General features: G+C 43.4%; 1 protein-coding gene across 3 annotated transcripts in view; it reads right to left on the reverse strand.

The window, feature by feature from the left end:
• Positions 1-27,702, reverse strand: part of DOCK11 (dedicator of cytokinesis 11) — a 291,743-nt gene that overhangs the window by 119,852 nt on the left and 144,189 nt on the right. For all 3 annotated transcript variants that reach the window (XR_005774010.1, XM_040406100.1, XM_040406099.1), the window contains 7 exons: positions 26,906-27,084; positions 25,047-25,163; positions 16,323-16,398; positions 12,658-12,761; positions 11,091-11,199; positions 9,695-9,761; positions 6,082-6,129 (listed from right to left, as the gene is read on the reverse strand). Coding sequence is in view for 2 of the 3 variants with exons in the window: in XM_040406100.1 (XP_040262034.1) it covers positions 6,082-6,129; positions 9,695-9,761; positions 11,091-11,199; positions 12,658-12,761; positions 16,323-16,398; positions 25,047-25,163; positions 26,906-27,084 (700 nt within the window). In the remaining variant the exon portion in view is untranslated. The remainder of the gene's footprint in view (positions 1-6,081; positions 6,130-9,694; positions 9,762-11,090; positions 11,200-12,657; positions 12,762-16,322; positions 16,399-25,046; positions 25,164-26,905; positions 27,085-27,702) is intronic.

Genomic DNA, 27,702 nt, shown 5'->3' on the forward strand with positions numbered 1-27,702 from the left:
CGGATTTCTCTCCATTCAGAATGCATTAGGATAATCCTGATCAGGATTCTTCCGGCATAGAGCCCCGACGACGGAACTCTATGCCGGAAGACAAGAACGCAAGTGTGAAAGAGCCCTTAGGCTTTTAACATTTCGAGAGGAAAATTTTTACAGCCTTTTGCAGCCACTTCATTAAACAATGAAGTTAAATACGGTATAAGGGACTGTTTATGTGCTTTATTATATTCGTTGGTTAACCCGTCCGGGTCTGGGGATTTATTTGGCTTCAGAGAGTTAAGGTAAATTAAGCTCCTGCAAGAAGCTTAATAAGAGGCCAATTAAAAATAGGATTTTAATGCTTTAAGTTTAAGTTGTTTGGCTACTAAAGTGCTCGGCCTACTACCCTGCCAATAATGAGTCAATTTGAAACAATACAGAACCAAGTCGTGTTTATGTGAGTTAAGATCGTGCAGCTGATGGGTTAGTTTACAAATCTCTGCTGCTCTCGTTTAGGAGTACGATACAGATTACACAATTTGGAGCGCAAAGCAAAACACTGCTGCACTCTAATCATCTTTTCATGAGAGGATTGCTTAATAAAATGACCCCTAAGAGTTGCTTTATGAGCCCACCAAAACGTAGTGTCATTGGTGTCATTAACAGAAAAGAATTCAGAAAGCATACTTAAGATGCTGGGGAAAATAATTATTCAACCGTCAAATCTTCGTTATAGAGGAAGAGTGTTGTTCTTAAATACGCAAACACATGGGCCCATGATCTGACAACGTGAGGAAATAAGAGGTGATTCAATTAAAAATCAAACTATTCTGATGTATATTTTGTGAGAATGGGAATGAAATGTGTAATCCCGTTCGTTCGGATGCTGTGGGCGCCAAATGTCATAAAACCCATGAATATGAAGAAGATTTGCCAAAGGTGTCGGATCTGGAATAATGGTTGGTTTAGTAGCGTCAACAGAAGGCCATGTGATCTTCTCAAAGTCCCCCACAACTATTAAAAAGCCCACTTTAACTGTATCGATGAGAGCTATAGGAAAGTAATATTGCTTGGTATTAGGGGCGTAGACAGACGCTAAAGTGTATGGAATTTTATTGATAGAGTAAATCAGTATCACATAATGACCTTCTGTATCTATGAATTTGTTTGCCACATGAAAGGCAGCTGGGTCTTTAATAATAATGGATTGGAAAAGAGAAGATATGAGGAAAAGATTTATGAGACATTCTACATAAATCACAGTGATTCAGGTGTGTCTTTTGGATACAAAAAAATATCTGCCTGTAGAGTATGAGCCTCCTTCCAAAAGAGTGACCTCTTGAAAGGGTAATTTAAGCTTTTCACATTGAGGGAGACTTCAAGTACAGTTTGGATAATGGACGAAATCATTAAGTGACGCTATTATTATTACAAGAAATAAGTGGAGATGCCATTCAAAGAGGATACAGTTGGAGTCTTCATTATGCCAAGGTCACTTTTAAGAAAAATAAATCCAGGAATCGGCAGCAATTATGACAAGTCACTATTATGACAAACATGGTAAGAATAAGGGGACAAAAGGAAAGAAAAATAAGTAAAAAAAAGGGATTAAGGTAAAGATTATAAAAAATATCAGTAAAGAAGGACGAGTTAAGTAACTCAGCTATTCCAGGCGAGGGAAGAAAGGAATCAATGAGCCTGGGGTGGCTTAAATTACAAGTCTAATTCAGGATATAAATGGATCAGAGGTCCAGTCAGTGAATCACTTTTTCCTTGGCATAGATCACTGTGGTCCACTCTTTCGGCATAGAAGAGGGGGTATGCCTACTACCCCTGGTGACAGTCTCACCAGGGGTGATGAGGTTCCATTCCTAATAGAAATGTCTAGCCTTCTCCTGTGTATTCACCACCACTTCGGAGACATCTTTTGATAAGATAGCTTGACTGGGAATCATCAGGCTTAACTGAGTCTGGAATTCCATGGAATTACACATGATTGTGCCTAGAGCAATCCTCAATATCAGCTAGCTTCAATTTAACATTATCCACATCCACTACCTCATTATTCAAGGTGGTCAATCCTACCATCTTGGATTCAATATGAGAGGTCTTCTTTCCCAGTGAAGTAATCTCTAATTGAAAATACCTTGAAATTCCTTTTAGAAGGAAGTTTTCAGATCTGACAGCAACAATCTCATAGTGGCTTCAGTAATAGGTTGGTCAGCTGAGTAAGACTAGGAATTCCCATGCATGTCAGTTGTGGAAATGGTGGGAGAGAAGACGTACGCACATTGTCATATGGGTTCAATGATGAGTTCTCTTCTACAATGCGCATATCAGGCGTCACAAGCAGGGATGTTGAGGGTGAGGAACCATGACTGTCGGGTCCCAAAAAAGTGCACAGAAGAAGAGGGATAAATAGGCGCCATGGTGCTCACCTCTCCGGATTGTTGGGAAGCTGAAGAAACTCTGTTGAGTTAGTGGTCTGATCTCTGTGCGGACCTGCCAATGCCATCTTGAAGAGTGGCCTACATCGCTGGAAAACATTTTGTGAGCTTCATTAGGCTCTTCCTCAACCTGCTCCTTATTATCGTACAAAGTAAGGTACTTAGGGGGAATAAGAGGGCACTATTCTAGGAACACTCAGGACTAGGGATAAGCGAACTTCAGTTATTGAAGTCTGAGTTCGGGTTTACGCTGAATTGCGTTATGGATTCCGTTACCACGGACCATAGCGCAATTCAAGGATGGAATGCATAACGGAATGCCTTTAGAGGCATTCCGTCATAATAGAAGTCTATAGCCAGCATAACAGATCCGTCCGACTTCCGTTATGCAGGAGAGGACTCTAAAGGCATTCCGTTATGCATTCAGTCCTTGAATTGCGTTATGGTCCGTAATAACCGAATCCATAACTCAATTCAGCGTAAACCCGAACTTCAAAAACTGAAGTTCACTCATCCCTACCCAGGACTAATAGCCATTTTGTGCTGCTAATGAAGCCACAGAGCACAGAAGCTTAGCTGCTCCATGTCCTGCTGGCCATGCACCCAGTCCTTTAGCAACACATTTTTAACATTCCAGGAGACCAAAAAGGAAAAGTGTGAAAAATTCCCAATTTGTCAAGTACAGACTTGCAGGCACTCGAAGAATTTTACAGAAGCACGCAGTATCATAATAAGTTCAGGAGGACAGGGGTCACACTATTAGGGAATGCTTACTTTCTCCTTTGTATCACAATCTGATTCTATTGCACTCTAAAAACATATGGGAGAGCTGATTCCCCATTTATAGAAGGTATACTTTATATATAACTAGGAGTTTGGGTGTTGCACAGGACATTTGCCATCTAGCTGACCTGGACAAATGGATGACTGTAACATAGTCATTATTGCTAGGAATGCTACTGGTGGGAAGCCGTGGACTGATTTAGGGACTAATAGGTGCAGGATCTTTCAGACACTCATGGGCATCTTACTGATTAGCCAAGGGTTTCATGTCAACAAACTGTGGCTACAAGTTGCAATAAGATTTTGAGATTGACACGACTGTGCCAACTTGTCTTACATGAAAAAAGGTGCAGACTTACTTGTGACCCTTGCATAAAATCAGTCCCCACTATGTTGAACTCTTGTCTTTAGCTCTTTAAGAGGTTTTCCGTTGGAAAAATATTGATGACCTATCTGCAGGACAAGTCATCTATATCCGACTGTTGGGTTGCTAACACCTGGCACCACCAACGATCAGCTGTTTGAAGAGGCCGTGGCGCTCTGAAGGATGCCGTGACCTCTTAGTAGCATACCAGACACAGTGCTGTTCATTGTATTAAGGCTATGCTTGGTATTGCAGCCCAGGCCCAATCATTTGAATGGGACTGACCTGCGCCTTGGCCATGTCATGAAACAGCGGATCAGCCTGTTCAAAAAGGTGATTGTTGGGGATACTGGGAGTAGGACCCCCACAATCAGATATTGATGGCTTACCCTCAGGACATGCCATCACTATTAAACACCTGAAAAATCCCTGGTGACTTCAATATGTTACTAAGTCCCAGTGCTACCACCGATGAGAACCAAGCAACCATAAACAATAGGCACCTGTGCGAAAAGAATACGTCAACCTGCCAAAGCACCTTAAATGGGTTGTCCGGGTTCAGATCTGAACCCGGTCATACCCATATTTTCACCCAGGCAGCCCCCCTGATGTTAGCATCGGAGCATGTCATGTACCCAGTGTGTTCGGTGATGTCACCGGCTCTGATGGGCCGGCTTTAGCTCTGCCCTAGCCGTTTTACCGTTTTTCATATGTGCCCACATTGCTGAGAACAATGATGTTTTAATATATGCAAATAAGCCTCTAGGAGCAAGTAGGGCGTTACCATTACACCTAGAGGCTCTGCTCTCTCTGCAACTGCCGCACCCTCTGCACTTTGATTATCATACCTGGCCCTGTTAATCAAAATGCAGAGGGAGTAGCAGTTGCAGAGAGAGCAGAGCCTCTAGGTGTAATGGTAACGCCCCCGTTGCTCCTAGAGTCACATTTGCATATATTAAAACATCATTTTTCTCAGCAATGCGGGCACATATGAACATGGGACCAACACAGATGTCTTCAGCTGCCAAGAACACATGTAACAGGTCGGCCAGTGTCATAGGTACAAATCTGCTGACAGGTTCCCTTTAATAAAATACACACTCAAACAAGATCCAAATGACTATCACACTTCCACAGCCAACTTGAGTTTCATGTAACGTCAGGACTCTAAGGCCCCTTGCAGACGAGCGTGTCCGGATTAGGTCCAGATGCGTCCCGGTGCATTGCGTTTTGCACGCGCGTGATAAAAAACTGAATGTGGTACCCAGACTCAAACTTCTTCACAGAAGTTCAGGTTTGGGTTCAAGGTTGTGTAGATTGTATTATTTCCCCTTATAACATGGTTATAAGGGAAAATAATAGCATTCTGAATACAGAATGCATAGTACAATAGGGCTGGAGGGGTTAAAAAAAAAAATATATTAATTTAACTCACCTTAATCCACTTGTTTGCGCAGCCGACATCTCTTCTGTCTTCTTTTGTGAGGAATAGGACCTTTGATGACATCACTACGCTCATCACATGGTCCGTCACATGATTCAGAATGCTATTATTTTCCCTTATAACCATGTTATAAGGGAAAATAATAATGATCGGGTCCCCATCCCGATCGTCACCTAGCAACCGTGCGTGAAAATTTCACCGCATCCGCACTTTTTTTTGATTTTCACGCAACCCTATTCATGTCTATGGGGCCTGTGTTACGTGAAAAACGCACAAAGAGGAGCATGCTGCGATTTTCACGCAATGCACAAGTGATGCATGAAAATCACCGCTCATGTGCACAGCCCCATAGAAATGAATGGGTCCGGATTCAGTGCGGGTGCAATGCGTTCACCTCACGCATTGCACCCGCACGGAAATCTCGCCCGTGTGAAAGGGGCCTAAAGGGCCCTTCACACTGTCCGAGAATCTTAAAAGTAATCGCTAATTGTCAGCAATTATCTGGAGGTGTAAATGTACCACCGATTACCCGATGAACGAACGAAACGCTTGTTCATTGGGTAATCCGATCGTTTGTGCGTACACAAAAATCGGCGTTTGCCGGCAGCAGATTGTGCTGTGTAAACACAATCATCTGTCGGCAAACAATGATTCAGAATGAGACAAGAGATGGCCTTAGCGAGCGCTCCGCCTCATACTCTGGAGGAGCGGATCTCATGCAGCGGTCTCCTCTACCAGCGATACTCTGCTGCTCTGTCGTCCCATGTAAAGGGACCTTAAGTGGAAATGCATATTACCTCTAGCTTTATTTCACCAACATTAGGTGAGTAATAAAGCAGTACCTGTAAAAGTGACATGGCTGTGACCTTTCACAGAAATATTGAAGTCGCAGTGCTGTTAAATCTGTGATTTCAAAATACTTAGCAGGAAACACTTGGGCATTTTCAAGCCCTAGCCTAATAAAGCAATTATTTCCCAGGTACATTTTAAGCAAAGTATCTATGTACCTATAATTCACTGTACTCATTCCACAACTCCAAGACAGGGGTGCATAATAATATGCTTACCTTGCAATATTTCTTTTTCCTACATATCTGAAATGAAATAGGCAAGCCCTAAAAAGAAACAAAAATCACATAAATAATGGAAAGTTTAATGTCTCATACATTAAAACATTAAAGCGGTTGTCCAGCCATTAATATTGATGGCCTATTGTCAGGTCTGACATCCGCCACCCCCATCAATCAGCTGTTTGAAGAGGAGGTGGTGCTCCATGTGAGCGCAGCTTCCTCTTCATTAGGCTACATGCACACGACCGTATGTGTTTTGCGGTCCGCAAATTGCGGATCCGCCCAAAAAAAGGGATGACGTTCCGTATGGCACCCTTTTTTTTTGCGTACCATTGTAATAATGCCTATCCTTGTCCGCAAACTAGAAAAAAAAAAAGGACATGCACTGTTTTTTTTGTGGGGCAACGGAACGGACACACTGATGCGGACAGCACACGGTGTGCTGTCTGCGTTTTTTGCGGACCCATTGAAATGAATGGGTCCGCATCCTATCCGCAAAAAAAACGGAACGGACACGGAAACAAAATACGTTCGTGTGCATGAGACCTTATGCTACACTTCGTTTCAGAAGTGCAGTGTAATACAATCACTCACTGAATTCAAGTGAGTGGAGCAAGTGCTTGTAACTACACTATGCCACCGCGCCACAGGAGATGAAACGTAGAGTAAGGCCTCATGCACACGACCGTTGTTTTATTCCATGGGTCCGTTGAAAACTCGGCTAATGCACCGTTTGTCATCCGCGTCCGTGATCCGTGGTTCCAGCTCGGCAAAAAAATATAACCTGTCCTAATTTTTTCACGGAAAACGGTTCGCGGACCCATTCAAGTCAATGGGACTGTGAAAAAACGCGGAGGCACACAGGATTGTCATCTGCGTCCGTTTTTTTCCTATCATTTGCATGGCAAACTTGACTTGGACTTTTTTTTACTTTCCTTCATGTCTGGTGATCCTCCAAAAATAAAGGAAGACACACGGAAACAAAAACGGAAACGGATCACGGAACAACGGAAACCCATTTTGCCTAACGGAACACAACAACGGTCGTGTGCATGAGGCCTAATGATGAGGAAGCCAATCAGATATTGATTACCTATCCTGATGATAGGTCATCAATATTAACAGCTGGACAACCCCTTTAAGTACTGCATATAAAAAAGACATAAAGACAGCACATGGAAACATTAAAAAAGTCCTTAGGCCTCGTTCACTTTCCGTGTCCATTTGACGTCCGTACAAAATCTGTACGTGTTTTATCTGTGGAGATGTCCGTGAAGTATCCATGTTTGGACTGTGTGTCCATTTTTTACCCTCCGAGTGTCATCCGTATACCATGGGAAAATTAATTTCCAGAGCATCTCCTACCTGTGGTCAGTGAAAAACAGACCAAACACGGATGCCATCCATGTTGTGTCAGTGATTTCTCATGGACCCATAGACTTCAATGGACATGTTTGCTCTGCATCACGGACCAAAGTAAGGCTACTTTCACACCTGCGTTTAGGTGCGGATCCGTCTGGTATCTGCACAGATGGATCCGCACCTATAATGCAAACGCTTGTATCCGTTCAGGACGGATCCGTTTGCATTACCATGAAAAAAAAAAAGTCATGATGGATACGTTTGGCTCTGCATCGTCAGGCGGACATCAAAACGCTGCAAGCAGCAGTGTATGCCTCTAGAGCGGAATGGAGGCTGAACGGAGGCAACCTGATGCATTCTGAACGGATCCTTATCCATTCAGAATGCATTGGGGCTAAACTGATCCGTTTTGGGCCGCTTGTGAGAGCCCTGAAACGGATCTCACAAGCGGACCCACAAACGCCAGTGTGAAAGTAGCCTAAGGCATGTCTCCGTGACACACCCTCAGTGAAAAACTACTGATGTGTGAACAAACATATTAAAATCAATGGGCACGTGTTCTGTCAGTGGAAAATGCGATAGCACACGGCCATGAAAAATGGAAATGTGAATGAGGCTTAAGAGTCCTTTCACACGTCCGCAAAATGGGTCCGCTTCCGTTCCGCAATTTTTTTCGGAACATGTGCGGACCCATCCATTTTAAATGGGGCCGGAATGTGCTGTCTGCATCTGCGGATCCGCACTTCCGTTACGCAAAAAAATAGAACATGTCCTATTCCTGTCCGCAAATGCGGACAAGAAAAAGCATTTTCTATGAGAGTGCCGGCGATGTGCGGTCCGCAAAATGTGAATGGACCTTAAGGCCGAGTTCACACGAACGTGTGTGACCCGTGCCCGTGCTGCGGCCCGCAAATTGCGAGCCGCAATGCACGATCGCCGGCCGTAGGTCAGCCGCATCGGATCGCGGACCCATTCACTTTAATGGGTCCGCGATCCGCCCGTTCCACAAAAAGATAGGACATGTTCTATCTTTTTGCGGAACGGAAGTACGGGGCGCAACCCCACTCCGTAGTGCTTCTGAGGGGGCCCGTTCCGTGTGGCTGTTCCGCAATTCCGGATTTGCGGACCCATTGAAGTGAATGGGTCCGCATCCGTGATGCGGAATGCACACGGAACTGTGGCCGTGTATTGCGGCCCGCAATTTGCGGGCCGCAATACGGCCACGGATCACACACGTTCGTGTGAACTAGGCCTAAGGTTGAGATTACTGCTGCTGTCCAAAAGAACACGACAAAGAAGATTTACTAAACCTGTCTAATATTTATGTAAACTTAGGCATTCAAGGATATGCTAAATTTATTAAAATAGGTCACACTTTATATTACCGCATTTCCATCATCTATTGGTTGGCCCATTTTGGCACAATTTTGACGCACAATGGTGCATTTTGGTTATGCCCCATTTTCCATGCTAAATCAAACAAGTGAGGCACAAAAAAAAAGTGTCTAAAAGACATAATAAATGTGCTGCAAGGAATATATTGTATATATAGTATTCTGGGGCAAACTGAGCCAGAATTCTGGTACATTTAGTAAATCTCCCTCAATGAGTTTGAATGTTTTGATGATGTTTTTGAAGCCAAATCTAGGGGTGGATTTGAAAAAGGAGAAGTGAAATATCCCCTATTTAATGTACTTCCTCTCCCTTCGGCCTCTTGCACACGAACGTTGTGTGCCCGTGGCCGTATTGTGGCCCACATACGGCGGGTCAGCAATACACGGGCACCGGCCCGTGTGCACTCCGCATCACGGATGCGGACCCATTCAAGTGAATCACGGAGATGCGGAACGGAAGCACGGATCGAAACCCCACGGAAGCACTACGGAGTGCTTCCGTGGTGTTTCTGTCCGTGCCTCCGCACTGCAAAAAAATAGAAATTGTTCTATTATTTTGCGGTGCGGACGGATCATAGACCCATTCAAGTTGAATGGTTCTCGATCCGTCCTGGCCGCCGCCGCACGGACGTTGCCCGCGCATTGGGGACCGCACGGAACGGATGCACAACGTTCGAGTGCAAGAGGCCTTTGTGATCTACTCCTGACATTGGCTTCAAAACCACAAAGAAAATAAAATGCAGATGGGAAAGCACTCAAGTAGTGGTTTAATGTTTTACGGACCACTTATCTAACGTCAGCACAATGGGACCAAAGCAAACCAGTACGGTAATAAATTTCACTGTCCAACTCACTCTAGAAGCGTAAGGTAGTTCAGCAGTTCTGGTGGGGACATTTTATTCCAGTAGCTAATCAGAGAATCTGAGGACAACACAAACATTTACATTAGGATACACAAAAGTCAAGTGTGAGAAACGGTGCTGATATTATTACATCCGCCCCCTTAAGTAAATCATTTTCAGCTGTTTAGTAATAATAACAATAGGGACTTAAAGGGACACTTCAGTCATTTCTTATCACATACTAACCAATATGTGAATATTCTGCCATTTGTTTTATAAAATCGGGGTGGATGATTTTCTGGATATAATTTTTTGAAGTCATGTATTGTACTTCCTGTCCTAGCTCTTTAACTTTCTCTATGTTTGGACTTTTGGCTTGGCAGACATTCTTGCCTAACCTTCTCAGTCAGCCTGTCACTGAGGCCATGGAAGGAAGGTGGTGGGAGTTTGACTCCCAAAACCAGAATTGGAGGCTACACAGAGATAAGGTATAAGGGAAAGATCTGCTCCTGTTCTGTGTTTTTGATTCGCACCTGGTTTTGGCTCATAATCACTGATGGAAATAACTGATCAAATAAGTGATGTGCGAACAAGGCCTTAGTGAGTTAAAAATACTCCTTTCAGATGGGGTGTCCCTTTAAGGGAGCTCATGAGATACACATCTAGTTACTTTTTATGTTTAGGACCCTGAGCGCAAATATTGGGGATTGTGACATTGTGTCATGGTAAGTAAACTAATAACATTCCTATCTCCTAAAAGTCTACATAAAAAAACACTGCAAAAGGAATGACATCTTGTGTGGCACTGTCAGCTTCTGAGTAGGAACGATGTAGTCCAAGATTGATGGGGTTGAAATATACCAGTTGTCTTTTATTTACAACCTCACATAGACAACGCGTTTTGGCGTATAATCTCTTTTATCAAGTCAGTGAGAGGACATGTTCAATTTTTTATTTTTTTTTACTTTAATATTGGTATATTATATTTCTCCATGTTAACTTTTATTTTAGGGAGGTCATAAAAGAGGAGGAAGATGATAACGTGTGTAAATGGCAAACTCAACATCTGTAAGGTTGGTCTGATTGGTGAGAAATCTTTGTGCTTAGAAATCAATGCAATAAGTAGACAGGAGATAAACTGTCATTCTGTAGTATTTTCTACATTTTTGGCTGGTTGTGAAGCTCAACATTTTTAGTTGTAGACAGCACTGCAGTTGGTAAATTTGGGCCATGTAAGCTCTCCCAAACCTGACCATAATTACCCACTTATGGGCAGGGCTACCACAAGCCTCACATATTTTTGGCGCAGGGCCTATTTGGCCCATTTTAGGTGCTGGATTATCAAAGCTTCAATTTGCATGTGTAATGTATGTAAATACGATGGATTTAACATAAACTCAACACCTACCTTCTGAAATAACTTTCACTACGTACAGATAGCAAATGAGCAGGCTCTTAATTTCATAGGAATCCAATCTGGTATAAGGAGACACACTTTTAACGGAGCTTCTACGCATCTGGAGAGGAAAAATAATAAATTAGATTTGAGTACAAAATATTTAGTCACTGACTTAATGAGGTTGTTAGGACCCAAAACCAACTTTAGTTATGGTCCTGAAAGTGTGTAAAAAGGAGAAAAAAAAGCCACTCACCTGTTCACTGCCAAAGCCTCCATCCCTGCTGCTTCTGGTGGATCGGAAATCTCGTCCATGGTCATGTCCACCACCGCAACCATTCTCTGGCCTCAGTGGTTTCTAAGCGTCACGTGACCACCGAGCCTCTGGCTGCAGCCGTGAACATGATCACAGACGGGACATAGTCTACTACACTATTACATACTCTGCAAAACAAGGTAGTTTGATGTATATTGACCTGGTATATGACAAAAAGAACTATTTTGGCATAAGCTGGGTGAATGGGGGTTCAGAAATACAATCAGTACATACAATGGGAGCTTTTGAAGTGCAAATACCAAAAGTATGGCTAAAAAAGTCGGTTAATAGACAAGATGTCTGCATCATGAGGGGTAAAGAGGCAGATTTATCAAATAACTTATCCAAGTTTTATGGTGTTAAAAAGTTTCAAATTATGGCTCTCGCCATATTAACGGAGTCGTTTGCAACTTTTCAAAAGTGGCAATATAAGAGAGCGTGGAATGTATTTACCATAATTTACCAAATTTATTTAAAGGCCTGGCTAAATTTGGTGCATGGACAGGCTTTACACTAAGACTGGCATACATAATGCCAGTCTAAGGCTAGTATCACAATAGCGGTAAATTTACCACTAGTGTGAAACTAGCCTTAGTATATTTGCCCCACAATGAAAAATGAACGGGACCGCTTGAATTTAAGAGAAATCCTCTGCTTGCAGAGGTGTTTGTCCGGCCGAATCCTGGCACTAATGCCGGAAACAGGCTGGTTCCCCACCAAGTCCCATTAAAGTCAATGAGGCCTGGCGGTGCTCTGCTCTTCTCTGGCTATGCCAGACACGATGTCTTCCGACAGACTGTTCCTTTGCCGAAACAGCCTGTTGGAAGAATGTACCGCTAGTGTGAAACTAGCCTTAGTATACTTGCCATACAACGCAAGCAAGATTTCTATTTTATTATTTACACTCAAGTTTTGTTTTTTCTAGCATGAAAAATATGGGGCACATTTATTAAGAATGGCGTTTTAGACGCTGATCTTAACAAAGCCCCATAGCTGGCGGAGGATCTGCCGAAGTTATGAAGAGGCCCGTCCCCTTCCCCGGCACGATTTTAGACCTGGCGTGAGCGGGGCGAAGTCGCAGATTGCGGCGCAACTAACTCTTGTGCCACCATCTCCGCCTGAAATACACCTTTAGGCATATTTCAGAATAGTAAATTACCCCCTATGTGCTCAGGGAAACTTGCCAGACTACCAAGTAGTGGACCATAGGAATTTTATGATATTGTCATCTTAGACAGAAAGTATCACCGATGTAAAACGTACATTTTCACCGTTCATGTTGTGGTCCGTTGTTACGTCTGTGCTGATTGAGCCACGCGAGTCCTCTCTTTTCATGATGCAACCATTTGGGAAAGATGAGCTGTAACCTTAAAACCAGTATAAAGAAAGTATTAAATTCCATTTTTCTAAAACTAATGAATCCAGTAAATCATTTCCATCAGTCAGAATGAAGGTGAATCAGAAAGAAGAGAACTTAAAGGGGTTGTCCAAGTTATACTAAACGTTTCCTATACCAGGAATAATATATATAATATATAAAGATTCCTTGCTTGTTTCTCCTATTGTCATCTTCAGCACAATAACTCGGACCCTTCTTCACTTTTATCTATTCAATAAAGACAGATTTCATTTATTGAAACCAAATGGGCTTGGTCATTGATTCTATCATCTTTCTGCCGGCCCTGGCATCTGCCCTCCGGCGTTGCAACCATCTGTCTAACATCAAGGACACCCCATGTAACACCAGAGAGGAGCCCACAAAAGGACCAGGGTTTACCCTGAGGTAAGAAAGGGCATGCCCTGCAATTACTGCACGGCTCCAGGAAGCATTGGAATGAGGACAGCCACCGTGAACCACCACCACTCCTATCAGTGCCACAACTACCACTCCCCTCCTCTGGGCTCTCTCCTGCAGACTCACTGCAGTTTACTAAAACTCATGGAGCCAGTTACAGTATAATAGAACGGGCTGCAACTGGGAGGGTAAAGAAAGTACTGCTAAAAAGGTGGTGGGGAGTAACACACTGGGGGCGAGGAGATAAAGTACTGTATGGGGGGGGAGGAAAAACCTGCAATATTAAGATAGAAGGGGAAACAATGTGCTGGGATGTGCTAAACAGGTACACATTTCTGTGCTGATTAATTTCTTAACATAGCACTTTATTAGGAGTCTGTCACCAGGGAAATCACAACCAGACACAATGGGTTGTAGGGCTAGCTCAGCTGAATGTAATGATGGTTTTAGCTTAGAGAAAACTACTTTTAATCAATATGCAAATCAGCAGTTAAATGCACTGAGGGCAGGTCCAAGCCACTCTGGGCACCCTTCTTCCGCCTGTTTCCTCTGCCAGTCCTAATGGTTGACAGCGCCAGGGGAAATGGCTAATGTCCCCCAGTGGTGGCTGCAGGATTTAACCTCGAGCTAATTATGACAGTACCAGTTTCCCTTTCTCCTCCCTGCCTTAACTTTTATTTTTGTTCTTCCACAGACATAGCCATATCAGGATTTGGTTAGAGTGTAACGAGTTGTATTTTTTAAAGATGCCATTTAAAGGGATTTTCTATCCTCGGGATAGGTTTTTAATTTGAGACTGGTGGGGGTCCGACATCTAGGACCCTCACTGATCAGCTGTAAGAAGAGGTCATGGTGTTCTGTGACTGCTAAGGTCTCTTCTTAGGCCATGTGACGTTCATTGGTCTCATAGCCTAGGGGCAACTTAGTCCCATTCAAGTGAATAGGGCTGAGATGCAATACCAAGCACAGCCGTTATTCAATGGATGGCGCCGTGTTTGGTAAGCTGTAAGGATGCCGCGGCTTCCTCCAACAGCTGATCGGCTGGGGTGCCGGGAGTCAGACCCGTGCTAATCATATATTGATGACCTATACCTTGCATCCCCATAGATCAGCTGTTTTGGGAAGTTGTGGTGCTCACTGGACATCTGGTGAGTGCGACGGCCTCCTGGGTGCTTACCAAGCACAGCACTGTGCACCACATAGTGGCTGTGCTTGGTATTGCAGCTCAGCCCCATTGACTTGAAAGGGGCTGTGCTGCAACGAGGCCATGTGACCGATGTACGGTGATGTCAAATGGCCGAGGAAGAGGCCACGACACTCATGGGGCATCTGGACTCTTCTAACAGCTGATTGGTGGGGGTCCCAAGTGTTGGATCCCCGCCGACCTGATATTACTGACCTGTCCTGAGGATAGGTCATCAACATTTATTCCCGGATAACCCCATAAATAAAAATGCAATTCTGACATTTTAGGTTTAGGTTTAACTTTTACAGCATTCACCGTGTGGTAAAAATAACAATACAGGTCTTTATTCTGCAGGTCAGTGCCATTACACAAATGCCAAATTGATATAGTTTTTGTTATATTTACTTTTAAAAACCTTTCAAAAACACTTTGTGGTGTCATATTTTGATTCCATTTTGGGGTGCATACAATTTAAAAAAAAAGGTGAGGTGACCAAAGACCATCAATTCGGGTACTGTTTCCTAAAGGCCTCCATCATGTAGGATACATAACAGGATATTGTAATATTTTGGACATCTCTGGGCACAATGATATCAATATGTTTATTTTTTTGTCTTTCTAGTGTGTCATGAGGGCAAAATCTAATATTACTCCAATTAATAGATGTGCTACGTTTCAAGTAAATACAAAAAAAGTTTCACCACTTGCCTAAAGGGCCCAAGAAATGAAAAGATCATCGCTAACGAGCTTTCATAGTAACGCGTGGTAGCGATTATCTGGCAGTGTAAATGTACCGTGGATTGGATCATTAGTGCAGCACAAAAATCCTTGTTTCCCGGTGCTGTGAAAACCCGATCTGCTGCCGGGAAACAACGAGGAGACAATTTTATGAATTATTATTCTTTGCACTTTGATCATGGATTTCGAGTGATATGTATTAATCTTTTGATCATGTATTTTTAGTGATGTACCCCAATTGTGAATTTTGAGCGATATTAGTCTTTATATAAATTGTGGACTTGAGAAGACAGTATCGATTAATTATTGGTCCTTTATACCCTCTACGAAATTGACATATTGGGGATGTTAAGGATGAATAATTGAAATGTTATGCGAATCTACCATCACTGGAAGCCATTTTTATTTATTTATTTTCCTATATGTTTTATTGCATGCAAATAAATTTGTACAGTTGCTTGATATATGAGGCGTGCTGACATATTCTTCCAGAAGGTAAGGTGGTGTGCCTACATACATATTTGTATTTTTATTTACGGTACTTATATTTAGTTGCTAGACATAAAAAAATCTTAAAATATACACATTTTCACATTTGCTGCCACTAGAGCAGACATAATAGGCTGACATTTCATGATTCTGTAACTTAATTGTCAGCTTCTCTGTACAGACTGGGAGAGAATAAGCAAAGTCATCCAATGATGAAGGGACTATTCCTCAATTTTTATGTTAATTTACTGTTTCATCATGCAAAAAGAAACATATTTTATTGGAGTCATTTATAAAATGCTTCTGTGTCTAGATATTGCAGTTACATACTTGATATGGTGCCCCCCTGGTGTTCCCGCACCTGGTTTTGGCTTTTATCTACTCTTAAGGGTCTGGCCACATGGTCAGGTTTCCTGATGCAGTTTTGGAAGCCAAAATCAGGAGTGGATCATAAAAGGAAAGAAAAGTATAAAGGACAGATATAACTTCTTCTCTTTTCTAGAATTCACTACTGGTTTTGGCTTCCAGAATGTGTGCTCGTACCCTCACAGAGGCAACGGCAGGCTACGTCTACACTGCATTTACAGAACAGGAACCGTTGTATTCTGCCCTGTAGGTTATTGCTGATTCAGTCCCTCTTGTAAGGGGACATTTCTTACAACATTGAGACTTACAGTTCCTAATATAATCTAAAAAAGTGTGTTTTCACTAAAAACTGACCTGTGTCTTTGTCCATAATCAAGCTTAATCTGTTGGAAGGAGAGGAAAAGCTGCACATAAATGTGTCCCTGGATGCCTGCAAAATATATTTTAGTGTAAATAAGTGACAAACACCAACAAATTAGCTGCATTTGGGCAAGGGCTACACAGTGACATGAAGCACAACAGCAAATTCTCAATCAAGTTGTGCTAGACACGTCTGCAACTTGTTGTTACATGACTATACCATCCTAGATGAAGACGACTATAATAAAACAAGCACAATTCCTAAATGACCATGCATAGTGTATTGGCCAATGTGAACTTGCTTCAGCGTTCCTATGAGTGTCAGTAGATAGGGATGAGCGAACCCAAGTTTGGCCGAACTTCAGGTCAAGGTTCGGGTTCGGGACCCGAACACTGAACCTAAACCCGGACCCCACTAAAGTCAATGGGCACCCGAACTTCACTTTATTATTTTCCATTATAACACGTGGTGAGCGCGGTCAAGTGGACGAGGTGAGTTTTTAAAATTATTTTAACCCCTAAATGGACATTTTATTTAGCATTCTGTCTTAAGAATGCTATTATTTTCCGTTATAACCATGTTATAATGGAAAATAATAAAATCACCCGAACTCACAAAGTTCGGTACGAACCTGAACTTTGCCTTTCGGGTTTGCTCAACCCTATTAAAAGATTTTAAAGGGATTGGACCATCTTGTATATTGGGGATATGCCCCCAGTGCCTGATAGGTGCAGGTCCCACCTCTTGGACCCGCACCTATCTTTAGAACGGAGCCCGCAAAGTGAAGGAGGGCACAACACGCATGGGTGGCTGCTCTCCATTCATTTCTATGGGACTGCCAAAAATAGCAGAGCGCTGGCTTGGCTATTTCTGTCAGTCCCATAGAAGTGAATGGAGAGGTGGTCGTGCTTGCATAGCGCGTCTCCCATTCATTTAAATGGGACTTCGGAAAATAGCCAAGCTTGCTGCTGAGCTATTTTTAGCAGTCCAATAAAAATGAATGGAGGGTGGCCACGCATCTGTGCAGGCTCCAGTCTAGAAACAGGTGTGGGTCCCAGAGGTGGGACCTGCAGCTATCAGACATTGGGGGCATATCCTAGAGCAGGGGTCAGCAACCTTTGACAGTTGTGAAACTACAATTCCCAGCATGCTCCATTCATTCATTTCTACGGGAGTTATGAGAAGAGCAGAGAAAGTGTGCATGCTGGGAGTTGTAGTTTCACAACACCTGGAATGCAGGTGGTTGTCTACCCCTGTCCTAGAGATATATGCCCCCAATATAGAAGATGGGCCAACACATTTTAAAGGAAGATTAGTTGCAGTGGCCCATCCTCCTGACAAAGTGAGATATGTGAAATGTGTGTTGATGGTGAAGAGGATATTTGGTTGAACCTGATGGACTTGTGTCTTTTTTCAACCGTATCAACTATGTAACTATATAATAGGGTAAGACATGAGTGGATTTATTTATTACTAGTGGATTGACTGTTGTGAGGATCAAATGGCATTAGATTAGATCCTGAAGTCATTTGCATTCACATCTGCTTTTTATTTTAATGTTTGTCTGTATTAAATTTTTGCTTAGGCTACTTTTACACTGGCGGTTTCTCGGTCCGCTTGTGAGATCCGTTTCAGGGCTCTCACAAGCGGCCCAAAACGGATCAGTTCAGCCCCAATGCATTCTGAATGGATAAGGATCCGCTCAGAATGCATCAGTTTGCCTCCATCCAGCCTCCATTCCGCTCTGGAGGCCGACACCAAAACGCTGCTTGTAGAGTTTTGATGTCCGCCTGACGATGCGGAGCCGAACGGATCCGTCCTGACTTACAATGTAAGTCAATGGGGACGGATCCGTTTACATTGACACAATATGGTGCAACTGTAAACTGATCCGTCCCCCGTTGACTTTCAATGTAAGTCAGGACGGACCCGTTTGACTTACACTTGGACTTTTTTTTTACTGAGTTATGCAGACGGATCCGTTCTGAACGGATACCAGCGTTTGCATTATAGGTGTGGATCCGTCTGTGCAGCTACCAGACGGATCTGCACCTAAACGCAGGTGTGAAAGTAGCCTTAAAGGGAACCTGTCACCAGTTTTATGGTGTCCTAACTAAGGGCAACATAAATAAGTGACTGATTCTCTTAGCAAAATGCTGGGTCACTTTCTTTAATTGACCCAGTCAATCTGCCAACATCTTGTATTGAAAAGCTCTAGCTGATAATAATAAGTCATGAATATTTATGAGCTCTTGACTCTCCCCGCCTACCTGCTGCTGATTGACAGTTATTTTCCATATGAATCAGCAGCAGGTGGGCAGGGGAGTGGCTATAGCTCTGAATTAAATAAACACTGGACTCAATGATGTCACGCTGGACTCATCTCAGCTCATTAGCATGCGGCATCTTTGTGTGTATATTATGAGGTAACCATCTGTCACACCAGTAAGTGAATACGTCTAGAACACTTTTTAGTAGTTAATGATTGTATATAATTAGTTAGATTATAATCAAATATCCACATGACAGGTTCCCTTTAATTGTAAGTTTACTGAAAGTGTGAGAAAATAAAAAATATATACAAGAGTGAGATTATGTAATGAGCACACGACAAACAGGCAGCTGTAGTGTGTACATACAATACAGCATTTATATTAGCAATATCACAGTATGGCCGAATGCACACAGCAGTGTTTCACGGCCATGAGTGGTCCATGGTAACACGGCCTGGATTTCTGCTGAAGCAGGAGTGCACGGCGTCATTGGTTGCTATGGCGCCGTGCGCTTCATGCCGCCGCTGCACTACAGTAATACCCTCGTATGAGCTATACGAGTGCAGGAATCCAGGCTGTGTTACCATGGACCGCTCATGGCCGTGAAACACTGCCGTGTGCATTCAGCCTATATCAGATACTATAGTTACCTAACCAGTAAAAGTACAATAAAGAAGACCAATGATGGTCAGTTCGCAGTGTTCGCCAGCGAACACATGCGGGCTGGCATCTTTAGTAAGGTAGACTCACCTGTCCGGCGATGCACAGGTAAGCCCTTACCTGTGCCGGTCTGAAATCAAATGCAGTCACCTGGAGCAGGCAGTTCCGAGAACAGCCCGATGAAGGCCCCCGGCAGCTGTTCTCGGAACTGCCTGTTCCCGGTGACTGCATTTGATTTCAGACCGGCTCCCGGTAGATGTAAGGGCTTACCTGTGCATCGCCGGACAGGTGAGTCTATCTTACTAAAGATGGCAGCCCACATGTGTTCGCTGGCGAACACTGCGAACTGACCATCACTGGTCTTCTTTATTGTACTTTCTACTGGTTAGGTAACTATAGTATCTGATATAGGCCGAATGCACACGGCCGTGTTTCACGGGTGAGTCTACCTTACTAAAGATGCCAGCCCGCATGTGTTCGCTGGTGAACACGGCGAACTGACCATCACTGAAGAAGACCATCAACAATGAAGACAATAGGGAGGGAATAGAATAGTGTAGGGATGCTCAACTCGCGGCTCTCTAGCTGTTGCAAAACTACAACTCCTAGCATACCCAGACAGCCTACAGCTATCATCCTACAGCAGGGCATGGTGGGAGTTAAAGTTTTAGCTGGAGGGCCGCAAATTGGGCATTCCGGGACTAGAGCAAGCGTAATGTGGCAACTATTCATTGGGCTAGCCTTCTGTAGTATCTGAAGAGAAACCATATCACTGCAGATGGAATATCTCACAATGATTTCAGAACTTATAGAAAAGGTCTCCATTATCAGGCATCTGAGCTGTGAGACACTCCATGCTCCACACGTCTCTGATTGTTAACTACAACACTTTGTCGAAGGGACCGGCTGCCTCCAATTCCAAGCATTAAGGCATCTGGCTGCCGTGAGGATATGAATGATTAATTTGGTATGTAGCTGGCCAATTCAAGCAGGCAAAACATTAAATAGGTTGCATAGGATTTCTAGAGGCATATCTAAGTAAAACCTTTCATATACAGTACAGACCAAAAGTTTGGACACACCTTCTCATTCAAAGAGTTTTCTTTATTTTCATGACTATGAAAATTGTAGATTCACACTGAAGGCATCAAAACTATGAATTAACACATGTGGAATTAAATACATAACAAACAAGTGTGAAACAACTGAAAATATGTCATATTCTAGGTTCTTCAAAGTAGCCACCTTTTGCTTTGATTACTGCTTTGCACACTCTTGGCATTCTCTTGATGAGCTTCAAGAGGTAGTCCCCTGAAATGGTTTTCACTTCACAGGTGTGCCCTGTCAGGTTTAATAAGTGGGATTTCTTGCCTTATAAATGGGGTTGGGACCATCAGTGGCGTTGAGGAGAAGTCAGGTGGATACACAGCTGATAGTCCTACTGAATAGACTGTTAGAATTTGTATTATGGCAAGAAAAAAGCAGCTAAGTAAAGAAAAACGAGTGGCCATCATTACTTTAAGAAATGAAGGTCAGTCAGTCAGCCGAAAAATTGGGAAAACTTTAAAAGTAAGGGCTATTTGACCATGAAGGAGAGTGATGGGGTGCTGCGCCAGATGACCTGGCCTCCACACTCACCGGACCTGAACCCAGTCGAGATGGTTTGGGGTGACCTGGACCGCAGAGTGAAGGCAAAAGGGCCAACAAGTGCTAAGCATCTCTGGGAACTCCTTGAAGACTGTTGGAAGACCATTTCAGGGGACTACCTCTTGAAGCTCATCAAGAGAATGCCAAGAGTGTGCAAAGCAGTAATCAAAGCAAAAGGTGGCTACTTTGAAGAACCTAGAATATGACATATTTTCAGTTGTTTCACACTTGTTTGTTATGTATATAATTCCACATGTGTTAATTCATAGTTTTGATGCCTTCATAGTCATGAAAATAAAGAAAACTCTTTGAATAAGAAGGTGTGTCCAAACTTTTGGTCTGTACTGTATAGTTTTTAAATTAACATTGAATAAAGTATTTTTATGGGGATATACAAAAGTGCTGTTTTTGCTTGTTTTGATATACACTGGTTTAGAGTTGCAATTTGCTATAGAAAAAAATACAGCTGAACTACAGACAGGTTACAGACTCGCGGGTAAAGCCTTAGGCTACATGCACACGACCGTGCCGTTTTTTGCGGTCCGCAAACCGCGGATCCGCAAAAAACGGAAGCCGCCCGTGTGCCTTCCGCAATTTGCGGAATGGAACGGGCGGCCATTGATATAACTGCCTATTCTTGTCCGTTTTAGATTTTAGATGAAAATTTATACACTAATGCAAATGACAGGAATTAAATGTCATGAAATAAAATTAAGGGTCCATTCACACGTCCGTTTTTTCTTTCCTGATCTGTTCCGTTTTTTGCGGAACAGATCAGGACCAGATCTGGACCCATTCATTTTCAATGGGTCCTGGAAAAAAATCGGACAGCACAATGTGTGCTGTGCGTTTCCGTTGTTCCGTTCCGCATGTCCGTTTAAATATAAAACATGTCCTATTCTTTTCCTGAAAAATCGGATCCTGGTACAATACAAAGTCAATGGATCCGCAAAAAACGGATGACATACGGATGTCATTCCGTATGTCATCCGTTTTATACGGAATCCGTTCCTGGAAATTACATTTTAATATTTTTTTTTTTTTTTTTAAAGAAATCCAAACAACTTTATTTGCTTATTGAAATTTATACATGTTTCCGTTTTTTGCGGATCCGCAAAAAACGGATGACATACGGAAACATTTTCAGGAACAACGGATCCGCAAAAAACGGACAGAAAATCGGATTATAGAAAAATACTGACGTGTGAATGTAGCCTAAGTGTGATAAGATTACTTTGCCTATATAGGTATTAACACAGCCGGATATAATAAAGGTATTAACATACATTAAAGTTTTAATGATTAATATGTCATATACAGATTTAAGGTGACTATTAGTAGATCGTCTGAGTTATAAGGTTTTATTAGTTAAAAGATAAAAATTACCTGTTGAAATCAGGTTAGGTTGGTCTGTAGTCAAAAGGGTATTTAATTAAAAATGTACTTTACTAATACAATGGATGTAACTTTGATCTGTGATTATGGAAGGGTACCTTGCATCCTGAACCTGTTTTCTTATACCCATGTTCTATATTACTGTTGTAAATTTATTTTTTGAAAACTTCAGTAAACTTAAATTTACAAGAATAAGACATGTTATATTTTTTTTGCGGGCCCGCGGAACAGAGCAACGGATGTGGACAGCACACAGAGTGCTGTCCGCATCTTTTGCGGCCCCATTGAAGTGAATGGGTCCGCATCCGAGCCGCCAAAACGGCGGCTCGGATGCGGACCCAAACAACGGCCGTGTGCATGAGGCCTTATTCACACATCAGTGTTTCACCGACGTGTGCTGTACGTGTTCTCCACGGACAGCACACGTCCCCGTTCATTATAATGTGTGCATTCAAACATCGGTCTTTTAGCACTGTCCGTGGGTCAGTGTTTTTAGCACGGATAAATTCTCTATTTTGTCCGTGTACACGGATCCATCACGTCAATTATAGTGTATGGGTCCGCGAAAAGCACGGATGCAACACGGATGCCATCCGTGTTTCACGGATCATTAAGAGATGCTTTGAAAATTATTTTTCAGCTGTTCAGTGTCAGTGAAACACGGATGCAACACAGACAGCAAAAAACGGACATACAGACCCAACATGGATCCTTCACGGACAGCTTCACGGATGCACCACTGACCACCTGCTCACAGATTTGAGCATGGACACGGACGTGGGAATGAGGCTTAAGGCTGAGTTCACACTTCAGTTATTTGATCAGTTATTCCCATCAGTTATTATGAACCAAAGCCAGGCGTGGGTCAAAAACACAGAACAGGTGCAGATCTTTCCATTACACCTGATCTCTGTGGAGGCTTCACTAGTGGTTTTTGCTCATAATAACTGATGGAAATAACTGATCAAATGACTGAAGTGTGAACTCAACCTGAGTGACACACAGCTTGCATTGCAGTTTGTAATGGCAAAGTCATGTGTGACTTGTGACCAAAAATCCAACAGGGTTAGGCTACTTTCACACTTGCGCTTTCCCTTTCTGCTATTAAGATCCGTCATAGGATCTCAATAGCGGGGGAAAACGCTACTGTTTTGTCCCCATTCATTGTCAATGGGGACAAATCTGAACTGAATCGTCAGATCCGTTTTCTCTGATACAATAGAAAACAGATCCGTCCTCAATTGACTTTCAATGGAGTTTATGACGGATCCGTCTTGGCTGTGTTAAAGATAATACAACCGGATCCGTTCACGATGGATGCAGATGGTTGTATTATCTGAACGGAAGAGTTTTTGCTGATCCATGACAGATCCAGCAAAAGCGCTGGTGTGAAAGTGGCCTTAGATGTATGGTGACTGTCATGTCAAGGTCGCTCTAGGATGAGGATGACAATTAGACACTTGACAATCGTTAGATGCAATGTCTCAATGCAGCATGTCGCCATTTAACCCTAGCATCATTCATTCAGCATTGTTAAACATGAATAAATATCATTGTGCCTCCACTTTGCTATATAGCAAAAGTCAGACTGATATCCATATTAAAGGGTTTCTGTCACCCCACTAAAGTGATTTTTTTTTTTTGGGCTAGTTAAATTAGTTATATAGCGATATATTAAAATATAATGGTGTTCCTTACTTTGATCCAGCAGTTTAGTCAAAAAACGACGTTTTATCATATGCAAATTCGGTCTCTACCAGCAAGTAGGGCGTCTACTTGCTGGTAGCTGCTGCAGAAATCCGCCCCCTCCTCTTGTTGATTGACAGGGCCAGCCGGGATCTCCTCCTCCGGCCAGCCCTGTCGGCTTTTCAAAAATCGCGCGCCCGTGTTGAATCTGCGCAGGCGCTCTGAGATGAGGAGGCTCTTCTCCTCAGAACTCCCTCAGTGCGCCTGCGCCGATGACGTCTTCTATTTCGATGATGTCATCGGCGCAGGCGCACTGAGGGAGCTCTGAGGAGACGAGCCTCCTCATCTCAGAGCGCCTGCGCAGATTCAACACGGGCGCGCGATTTTTGAAAAGCCGACAGGGCTGGCCGGAGGAGGAGATCCCGGCTGGCCCTGTCAATCAACAAGAGGAGGGGGCGGATTTCTGCAGCAGCTACCAGCAAGTAGACGCCCTACTTGCTGGTAGAGACGGAATTTGCATATGATAAAACGTTGTTTTTTGACTAAACTGCTGGATCAAAGTAAGGAACACTATTATATTTTAATATATCGCTATATAACTAATTTAACTAGCCCAAAAAAAAATAATCACTTTAGTGGGGTGACAGAAACCCTTTAAAGGGGTTGTCCATCCTTTAGTGACTGATAGATCATCCTCAGGATAGACCATCACTAGCTGATTGCGTCTGCCATCCTATTCCTGGTAATCAGCTGTTTGGTGAAGTTACGTCACCGGAAGTCAGAGCTACACCGGTAACATTGTAGTGGACAGAGCTAAGCCCCGTCCTAGTCGTGACGTCACTGGGCCTGCGGTAAACAGCTAGAAGGCCACGGCGCTACTGAAAGTGCCACTGCCTTCTCAAACAGCTGATCGGCAGGGGTCCCGGGTGTCGGACCCCCGCCGATCAGAAGCATCTTTTCTTAAACTGAATCAGACATTCTTCTATGTTATTCCACAATTTCTAGCAGATATTATAATAATATGATATACAATCTTCTGTGCAGGGAAACACTTACAGAGGCGGATATGGCAGTACAGTTATACAGTAGGTCTTTGGTGGCAAACCTGGAGACATTATCCAGCAACATCCCCACCAGGGGAAGGTAAAGCTGGGCGATTTTGGCTTGCTGGTTCTGCAAAAGAGACACAAATAAGAGATATAACAATTATAGCGATAAAATCATTTATATGTGTAAAAACGTGTACTTTTAGAGTTATACTGTACATCTAGATGCAATAAAATGTCATCCAGACAGAAATTCACCCTCACAGCCTGCAGGAGAACAGACATTAAAGAGGACCTGTCACCACTCTGTATCTATTCTTTTGAGGGCTTGTTCACACGACCGTGCCGTTTTTTTGCGGTTTGCAAATTGCGGATCCGCAAAAAATGGATGCCTCCCAGGTGCCTTCCGCAATTTGCGGAATGGAACAGGAGGCCCATTATAGAAATGCATATTCTTGTCCGCAAAACGGACAAGAATAGGACAGGACTCATAAATTTTGCGGGGCCACGGGACAGAGCAACGGATGCGGACAGCACACAGAGTGCTGTCTGCATCTTTTGCGGACCCATTGAAATGAATGGTTCCGTATATGGACCGTTTGCGGAACGCAGAAAACGGCCCGTATACGGAACACAAAATACGTTCGTGTGAACGAGCCCTATCTCTGTGTTGTGATATTCCTCTACTATTCTTGCTAGAAGTTTATGGATAAAGGAACATATGGGTGTTACCGATTAGGGAGGGGTGTCCCTGCACAGCCCGACATTGTCCAATGAGAACTGCAGACTGTGCAGGGACAAACCTCCAACTGGTAATACCTATCTGTACCTTTGTTCATAAACTTCTAGCAGAAATAAGAGAAGAACGGCACAGCGTACAATCAGTCATAAGAATAGATGTTTCGAAACTGTTATTACATGGGGAATGTAAGTAGCTGCTAAACCTGACATGTCAGGAAAGGTGACAGCTCCTCTTACTGAAGCATCTAAAATGTCCTATGATTAAATTGACAACTGATTGGGGTGAAGTGGAATGGTAACAGCCAGGCACCATTTTTTTCCCCCATAAATTTCTAGGAGGAATAACAGAGCAATGGAACAACACAGCATTATGAGAAATAATGCTCCAGAACTGATATAGTATGGTGAATACAATATTTAACGGTGATGTCAGGAGGGGAGGACAGGTCCACTTTAAAAGGGTTTTCCAGGACCCACAAAAATGTAGTTTTAGGAGTCTAGTCAATATTCTGCCATTCCCATGCTGCTGCTCTTGTGGTCCCTGTACACTTTGGGGGTAATTTACAATTCTGAAATATGCCTAAATTTGCCCCACTTACGTCAGGTCTAAAATTGTGGGTGTGGAGTGGGAGGCGAAGGGCCAGCAGGTCCGTCTCATTTACCATTTTCTACGCCTGTTTTAGGCGTAGAAAAAGGTCTAAAGTCTAAACGTAAGACAGCAAAGAAGCTGTCTTCCATTTACACTGGTGCTGGATGCGCCGAAATTATGGAGAGGCCTGCACGGCTTCGTAACGTCGGCAGATCCTCCGCCAGCTATGGGGCTTTATTAAGACAGGCGGCTAAAACGCCGGTCTTAATAAATGTGCCCCTTTGTTTCTGGCGCTGCCATGAGATTGCTGCGGCCAATCATAGGCATCAGCAGTCATGTTAGGTAGTCTCTAGCGGGTCTGACTCTACAGCAATGACGTCCACTTCTATGGGACTGATATGGCTGGCGCTCCGTCAGTCCCACAGACGTGAATGGAGTGCTGGACTGAAATGTGTTTTACTGCTCCATTCAGTTCATTTTTACATCTTCCAGCGCATCTATGAGAAGCCTGACTGTATGATCATCTGAAAAGTAATTACCTTGTGCTGATAGCGGTTGTCAAACGCATGTTTGATGAGCAGGTGTTTCAGAGTGGAGATGGCAGCGAATCTGATGTCACAGTTCTCCTGGACGGCCTGTAATACTTCTCTCAACAACAGACCCACCAGGAAATGGTTCTTGCAATAATCATCTGTTAAGCTGCATTCAAGGTTCATATCTGCAAACAAAGGCAACTTATCATGGAAATCAGCCTGACAATGCCAGTAGGTAAGACAGAGTCATTCAGCATACACGGACAGAATCACATCAGTGGATGTTGGAAGGTGCGGAAAAAAAGCTTAGTTCACGACTAAAAAGGGACCGAAAAATGACTTTTAGGGCTCATGCTCACAAGAGTAAGAGATCAGTGCCAGTGCTGAGGACCGCAGATTGCGGTCCACAATGCACGGGCAAGACCGCGGGGCAGCCGCATGCGGATCGTGGACCCATTCGATTGAATGAGGTCCGCGATCCGCATCCGATGGTCCGCACTGCAAAAAAGTAGTCCATGCACTCCGTAGTGCTTCCGTTCCGTGGTTCCGTACTGCATCTCCAGATTTGCAGGCCCATTCAAGTGAATGGGTCGGCATCCGTGATGCGGAATGTACACGGCCGGTGCCCCGCAATACGGCAATGGCAGGGCAACGGTCGTGGGGATGAGCCCTTAATAGGCAGCCACACATGGATCTCTGCCAACACATACTGTATAGACTGTGAAATAACTCCTGGACCTCACCCAGCTGTGGAGATCCCGGTACTTCACAGTATCAGGTTAAAATATTGCAGTGTGTATTGT

This window comes from Bufo bufo, chromosome 8 (genome assembly GCF_905171765.1).
Source record: "Bufo bufo chromosome 8, aBufBuf1.1, whole genome shotgun sequence".
Classification (NCBI taxonomy): Eukaryota; Metazoa; Chordata; class Amphibia; order Anura; family Bufonidae; genus Bufo; species Bufo bufo.